Source organism: Gastrolobium bilobum, unplaced genomic scaffold (assembly GCF_033153095.1).
Source record: "Gastrolobium bilobum isolate Gb01-03AN ecotype WA unplaced genomic scaffold, APGP_CSIRO_Gbil_v1 utg16124, whole genome shotgun sequence".
NCBI lineage: Eukaryota > Viridiplantae > Streptophyta > Magnoliopsida > Fabales > Fabaceae > Gastrolobium > Gastrolobium bilobum.
The window spans coordinates 120,115-128,342 of NW_026896110.1; the positions used below are offsets into that span (position 1 = coordinate 120,115).

Below are 8,228 nucleotides of genomic sequence, written 5' to 3' on the forward strand. Positions count from 1 at the left end.
TGAACGAAATTCATAAAACACAATTAATTGGCTTTATCGAGCCTAAAAACTTCAGAGAATATAGAAAGATAAACCAGGAAATTACCAGGTAAACAACCATCCAAAGTCAAATAAAAACCTGAGCGAAGTTAATCAAACTACATACCATGACAATTTTCTCCTGTCTAGTCAAACAATTAGCACACAAAAGGGAAATAGAAGGAATAAGGTCCAAAGGGTCACAAGCTGCATGGTATCAAGTAACAAGTTACTGGATCAAAGAATAATCAACCTCATCATGTAGATGTGGAAAACACCAATCCAACCAGTAGAATCTTGATCTAGGAGGAGGTTTAAGTCCACTAGGTCCAATGAATTTTCTCAGTCTATTATTCCCTGAATATACAATGCATGTCTGTAATGGAGCTGAAATGTAATAGAGAGAGTTGCTTTCATAACCCCACCTACGTGGGTTGCTCAGTGCATAGCAGTTTGTATCTTCAGAATAAAACAATGCAAGGTCACCCAAAGTGTCCAAACTGGTCCATTCCATGGTATACAAGTCTATCTTGTACATATCCATTTTTCTACCCAACCTCCTCGTGTTTTCAAAATGAACCACTAAAAGCTGCCCATCACTACTAACCAACTTAAGACGTGTGGAATTTACACTTGGAGTATTCTTCAGTTCTAGAAATCTCAAACTGGCAGAGTTCAGGCTCAATACCCCTATCTTGCCCTCCTCAATGAGAGCATACAGAGTATTATTCAAAACCACAAAGTCCACAACCTTCCATGGATTTCCCCTTGTTGAATAAGTAACCCAACAAGAATGTCGAGATTGATAGATATGCAAACTGTAAAACTTTTTACACAAAACCACTATGATAAATTCTTCAGAACCTTTGGCAAAAGCAAGTAAGGGCTTGATACACTTATAATGTAAATTACCTTGAATGGCCAACGTACTGATTACCTTCTTTCTTCCTGTAAAAGGATTCATTAGCAGAAGTTTATTAGCACCCGCCATAATTAAATAACCACTGGATATCCCCGAATAGGATAACCCCCAGAAGTAATCTAGCTTCGAGCGATAAACTTTTTGTTCAGATATGCTAACGAAAAAATAATCTTTCTTAGCAAATGAAGATTTTAGAACAAGTAACGGTGCTTGAGACACCATGAGATTTCTCCAGTGAACTTTATGAAATGTCCTCCAGTTCTTGCACACTCCAGCAAATCGAAAGAGGTCATCAAAATCTAGTTTCTTGTAAATGATATCAAGCACATCCCATGGAAGTTGACTGTTATCTGCTTCCTTTTTCATTAGTTTGCCTGCGTATCACAAAAATAACAACGATGGGTGATTCCAACATCTATAAAAGGCATGCATAAACTATTTTTCATTTATTTGATAATATTATGGAAAAGGAGAAGATAAAGAAAGATTTCTTCCCCATTTTCGGAAACAATATTCGACTCCAAATTGTAATACAATTATGTACCAATCTCATTTCAAAAATGTGAATATTTTCCTTTCTCCTTTTCAAGATCATGCCCCTATATAGTAAACAATAGATATCTATTTTCATCCTCACATAGAAATTAGCATTCCAACTGAAAGTATAATATATTAAAAATAGACATGGAATTTCATCAATACCTGACCTGCTCCCGAAGAAAAAGGAAAAAGAAAGGGAATAATAGAAAAAGGAAAAGGCAAGTAATGCGGAATAAACATTTCCATGTGATTTTCATGTAGTCACGTGGGAGAAAACAAATTTATCAGGAATACAATTCAGGCATTTATGAAGCTATTGATAAGTAGCAAAGTTTTATGATGATTTCACATCCATAAATTTCTAGCACAGGAGTTGCTAACATAAACCACATTAAGCTCATAGACATGCTATAGTGCATGAACTGGAAAGTATGCCATAGCTTGGAAACATCATACATTCTTAACATATAATTCTCCCTCCAAAATTGAAGGAATGAGCATGAAGGAAAAGAACAGAGTGACAAGAGAATTATAAATGGTTTGCAGAAGGAGTTAGCTTCCAAAGCTTTAGAACCTTAGGAATATGGAGCCAATAGCTGCATAAGTGAAGAAACCCGGTACAATTGTATTCCGTAATATCTATATAAATAAGTTTTAGGTCCCCATGCTCTTTTCTATGATGAAAAATGTTGACACTAACAGTATAGTGCTCTGATAGGATTCAAGTGAATTTGGGGGGAAAAGTGAAGAAAAGAAACTGAGTATTGTATACCTATGACTGATACCGACATGATAACAATATGAAACAGGTACAAAGTATCAGAAAGAAAAAGAAAATGTAATTCCGGAGCATCTAAGAGGCACCCAGTATCTTACAATTCTAACAACAAAAAATCTATCTAATTGCCCCCTTCTCTCTCTACATAACTATCTCTCACCCTCCCTCTCTCTCACCCTCGAGCTGTAACAGCTTCTCCCGACAAAGGGGAGTCATGCATGATTAACATGGAAATGGGCCAATCCGTTTTGGCCCTTCGTTACCCAAATAATAGTTAGTCTATCAATTCTTTCCTCTAAAGCTTTTACCTTGTCCTCAAGGTAAAAAACTGGGTGCAGTCGTATCATACTCATACAGGAATAATAGAATCCTTTGAAGTTGTACTACTATTACAAACAATTTGCAGATTGTCAAGGTAACTACAGTTTTCCTTTTAGGGCCAAATTTTGTGGAAACATCAAAAAATTTATTCCTGCTGTCAGTAGCCTAAGTCAGAATAAAAGAGAATTCTGCATTTATCCCGCCTGTTATCACCAGCATAAATCAAGATGATGGGAAGGGTTTAGGAAAGATATCAACCCCTATTACACAACCATAAAAGTTCAGGAAGGATTAGCATCTATACTTTCTAATACTCACACTGAACCAGAGTCATTGTAAAGGACACTGTAGCCACCAAACAAGTCATTTAACGACAGATGCACAGGGACTAGCAGGTGGGGTAATGCCATCTCCAAGTCTCAATGCCGTCATTTTAGATTTTTTTCTTTGAAATTTTTTCATGCAATTTAATGTTTAGCAACTCCGATTTGAAGTTCTTGGCTCCACCTCAATCATCTACATGATTGTATGGACATGCATCAAACTAGTAAACTGGGGGGGGGGGGGGACTTTTAAGATGAGAACAAATAGAAATACTTGAAAGGACTGTTAAAACAACATGAAGCTTTTCCGAGCAATATTAATCGGCATCAGTTTCCCATTGAACTAAATCAGAGTATGAGGTATGGATTGTTTCCCATAAGGGTGAAGTATGATTATCACATAGAGACAACATAGGTAGTAGTTTAGACCAAAGCTTTGTGGAATTACCGTAATAGCCTCAGGCTAACTGAGGATGAACAAAGCGGGGGGTGAACTTGGGCTATGTTATGCCATGGGGAGATTTCTGTAGAGTAACAACAATGGTGAGTGAATGGAGAAGATGGATAATAAGGGAGCTGAGGTCCCTTTATATAGGACGTTGGAGATTCTTTTCAAGTGCGCAAAGTGTGAGGCCATAACCGTTTCCAGCCCTATTGACCCCACTAGGTGTGAGGCAGCATGATCTCTGACGTGTAGAAGGTCACATGTGCATGGGAAGTGTGAAATGACACATGCATAAGGAAGTCACATGCTCCACGTTCTAAGTTGTGTTGCCCTTGCCGAGCAACCATTTGGCCTGGCTGGGCGATGTAATCCTGCCGGACCAGAACAGTGTTTTAACTAGCATCTTCCTTTATGATAGCTTCTAGACCCACATAGTCAATTAAAGAAGTAATATGACTGTGAAAATCTCATTTTGAGGAAACATTATGCTTGGATGAGAAGCTTGACTTACTCTACGACATTATCGAAGGAGGCAATGCTCAATTTCCTAGCCAACACATGAGTTTCTTTGCATTTAGCTTGGGCATCCTTCAAGTCATTTTGCACAGCCTCCAACTTGCTAGTCATAGTCGCCACCTCGTTGTTCAACCCGCGAACCGCATGTTGGGCATTTCGAAAACTCTCTTCAAATTTCCCTTTTGTCTCATTTAAACTAGTGTTATCCATCATAAGCTTCTTTACAACCTCCTTGGCCTCCTTGAATTCTTTAGTCAAATTTGAGATCCTTGTCGGCCTGATCGAGCCTTTCTCCAAGGTCGTTAATGGCAACATCATCATCCAACTTCATCTTTAGAAGGTCTATCTCACTCTGAAGGGTGGCTAGGCTAATTTTCTCCTCCTCTTGTTTGTCAAAATGCTCCTTCAGGACCTTCACTATCTGCTAGTAGTAAAGTTAGACCAGGTCAGCAGCCCCCGTCCTAAGGCACCTAACTGTCTCCTCAACAAACTCACTCCTCATCCCCTCTTCGTCAAGGATGTCTTGAGGAACTTCGATCAAGGGAGGGGGCACAATCCCAGAAAGAATACTAGGCGGAAAAAACTTCCTTCATATTAACCTTTTTTGGTCCAACGACCGCAATTTTCCTCGGGAGCTCCAACTTGCAGTCAAGGGAGTCATCAAAAGCATCACCCTTGTCGCTAAGAACAACCTTCAAGGATTTCTTGACGCGAGACTTATGCCTAAGTTTTATGGGACTCTCTTCCGCCCAAACAGACGCTGCGCAGGGGAGTCTGTTCAACCACAGGTGTGATACCCACTGTAAGAATCAGCTTCAGTTGGCTCTTATCCTCCTCAAAAAGACAAAAACCTCACCTTCATGACCAGTTGTCACGTTGATGACCTCCACATCGTCCCCGACAACAGCATCTGGGGGCTCGTTTCCTGCGGCAACATTATGAACATTCGCCTTCTCAACCACGAAGAAATCTCCCCACGCCATAACCATACCACAAGTTCAACCTCCCTGTTCACCCTCAGCTAGCTTGAGGTTAGTATGATGACTTCACAGAGCTTTGGTATATACCACTGCCTCTCTTGTCTCCATCAGATCAACACCTTACGAGAAACAAGTTCATACCTCATACTTTGATTCAGTTCACCCTTGTACAACTGAAAACTTATTATATTTAAAAAATATTACCACATTTTAATCTTCCAAAGATACCAACGTCATTAGTTTCGTACTTGACATACTTTTGTCATCAATATAATTCCTCAATAACGCAAAGTGTCATTCCTTAAAGATTTTTTACATCAATTTAGTTCCTGAATAATGCAAAGTGTCACAATTTAATCCTTTAATCATGCAAAATATCATCAAATTAGTCTCTAAATTAGGACTCTGTTATACTCATTCTCTAAATCTAACAAAGTAGGACCAATTTACAGGCAGTTTGTATGATTGAGAGATTGATGACAATTTTTTGAGGACTAAAATGATAACACATATATATTTGGATTATGAAATTAGCGGTTTACTCAAATTCTAATTAAGTATCTAATTAATTCATTAATTTTAAAATCAATCTCAATTTCCCATTTACTTGTTAATGGAGGAAGAAACAAACCTTGAAAACTTTAAAAATTTAAAATTTACAAGTAAATTCCCTCGTAGCCAACAAACATGAAACATTTGAAACTTCGAAGATTTAACTTAGATATCCAAAATGGAAAAACAGATGGCAAGCATTGGCGCAATGGTAAGGCTGCTATCTTGTGCCCTACCGGTCATGGTTCCAGCTGAGTCTCGTGCACTGAGCCACTATGTTTTTTTTATCAAATAGCAAAAATCATCTTCAGAAAAATCATAAAGATAATAAAACATGTTAAGAGTTCTTCAATTTAGAACATATACACAAACGGTGATCCGAAAACACGATGCATACAACATCGAAATTAACTAAATTAAAAGATGGGTAGATAGGTATATAAAACCATACTTGATGATGAAGTTGAAGGCACGCCCTCAGAAAAAGTATATTGGTTGGCATCGTCTTCATCATTCCCTTGTCCCATTCCCTATTTTGCTTTCACCCACCACCTCTCCCTGCCTTTCTTTGTGCCTCAATGACTTAGCTCTAAACCCTCTTATAAAGAGGGCATATTTGACATTATTATAAAATACAAGGAAAACACGTAAAGTTGGTTTTCTATTGGTTCCAGATATCGAAAATTTCAAATTTGGAAACAAAAACACATTTGACAACGTCATAAAAGTGAGTATTGTTATGCAAAATCTTACACACCATTTGCACTGTGTTTGAATATTAACAAATTTTAAAATTTGGATATACCCAAGGTGAGGCACAAAGTTCCAAAAAAAGTATTGTTAAGAACCTTGAGGTACACCACCCCAAAAGCTAGCTCACAGGGTGGGAGTGCCCAAGGCCTTATAAACCTCACATTAGTTGCCCATACAACTAATGTGGGACTATATTTCTCAACACGCATCCTCACACGAGAGCCCACTGGGCTTGAAGGGTGGACAACATACAAGCCCACCTACATGTGGAAATTCCACTACAAAGAAAGTGGGAGGCGGTGAGATTTCGAACGCTCTGATACCATGTTAAGAACCTTGAGGTAATTTTTTTTTTTTATTGGAAAAATATTATTATAATTGTGTAATTAATCTGATACAAAGGGGTCTCTATTTATAGAGAATAACAGACCTAATTCTTGACCTAATGGGCTTGGCCCAATACAACAAATAATAATAATAATAAAAACCTAATATTTACAACACTCCCCCTCAAGTTGAGGAATATATATTTATCATTCTCAGCTTGCTAGTAAGTTCTTGAAATCTGTCTGAAGGAAGTCCCTTTGTCAATAGATCAGCTAATTGACGCCCAGTGAGAATGTATGGAGTGGTAATCAACCCGCTATCAAGTTTCTCTTTGATGAAATGGTGGTCAACCTCAATATGTTTAGTCCGATCATGTTGAACCAGATTATGAGCTATACAAATAGCGGACTTATTGTCACATAGCAGCTTCATAGGTCCCTCACAATTTATTTTGAGATCATCGAGTACAATTTTCAGCCACAGTAACTCACAAATGCCTTGAGCCATAGCTCGAAATTCAGCTTCTGCACTTGACCTGACAACCACATCTTGTTTCTTACTTCTCCATGTCACTAAGTTACCACAAAGAAACATGCAATAACCAGTGGCAGATCGACGGTCAGTCACGGATCCAGCATAATCAGCATCAGTGTAGACTTCTAAAGAGAGATTGTCATCACGTCGGAATAATAATCCTTTACCAGGAGTAGCTTTAAGATACTGAAGAATTCTCTCTACTACCTGCATGTGTTTCTCCTTTGGATCGTGTATAAACTGACTGACAACACTAACAACATAAGCTAGGTCTGGTCTAGTATGAGCTAGATATATCAATTTTCCAACTAGCCGTTGATATTGTCCTTTATCAACTGAAGGATTTTCCTCTTCATAGCCTATCTTGTGATTCTGCTCAATAAGAGTATTAGAGGGTTTACACCCGAGCTTTCCTACTTCTTTGAGAAGATCAAGGACATATTTCCTCTGGCTGATAAAAATTCCTTTGCTTGAATGAGCTACTTCTATCCCTAGGAAATATCTCAGTTTCCCAAGGTCTTTGACTTCAAACTCAGAGGCAAGCCGTGTTTGCAGAATCTTTCTCTCCACAAAATCATCACCTGTGATAATAATATCATCAACATATACAAGGAGCACAGTAAGCTTCCCATTTTGGGAGTGCTTGAAGAAAAGAGTGTGATCTCCTTGACTCTGTCTGTATCCTAAGGTCATCATAACCTTAGTAAACCTTCCAAACCAGGCACGAGGTGACTGCTTCAATCCATACAAGGTCTTTTCTAATCTACAAACTTTATTTTCTCCCTTCACAGAATCAAAACCAGGCGGGATTTTCATGTAGACTTCTTCCAACTCACCATTGAGGAAAGCATTTTTCACATCAAATTGATTTATATCCCAATTGTAATGGGCAGTAAGAGATAACAAGACTCTCACCGTATTCATCTTTGCAACTGGAGCAAAGGTTTCTTCATAATCAATGCCATAGGTTTGAGTGTTACCTTTGGCGACTAATCGAGCCTTGTATCTTTCAAGAGTTCCATCAGAATTATATTTCAGGGCATAAACCCATCTGCACCCCACTGCTTTCTTTCCGTTAGGTCTATCAATAACCTCCCATGTTTTATTTTTCTCCAACGCATTCATCTCCTCTTGCATGGCTTGAGCCCAATTCCCATCTTTCAAGGCTTCATGTACTGATTTTGGGATTGAAACAGAATCTAGTGCTGAAACAAAGCTG

The 8,228-nt window shown here is 38.4% G+C and overlaps 1 protein-coding gene across 1 annotated transcript; it reads right to left on the minus strand.

Annotated features, from left to right (window-relative positions):
• Positions 1–247: 247 nt before the first annotated feature.
• Positions 248–5,956, minus strand: LOC133297834 (uncharacterized). Its single transcript, XM_061497041.1, has 2 exons — positions 5,847–5,956; positions 248–1,314 (listed from the first exon to the last, which is right to left on the minus strand). Exons 1-2 carry the CDS (start codon positions 5,920–5,922, stop codon positions 248–250), a joined length of 1,143 nt encoding a protein of 380 aa, XP_061353025.1. The 5' UTR covers positions 5,923–5,956.
• Between the last annotated feature and the right edge of the window lie 2,272 nt (positions 5,957–8,228).

Excerpts from the sequence above, each read along its gene's own strand:
- LOC133297834 (XM_061497041.1), bottom strand. The coding sequence starts at position 5,922 with ATGGGACAAGGGAATGATGAAGACGATGCCAACCAATATACTTTTTCT. Across the intron at positions 1,315-5,846 it reads GCCTTCAACTTCATCATCAA|GCAAACTAATGAAAAAGGAA; the intron begins GTATGGTTTTAT and ends TGTGATACGCAG.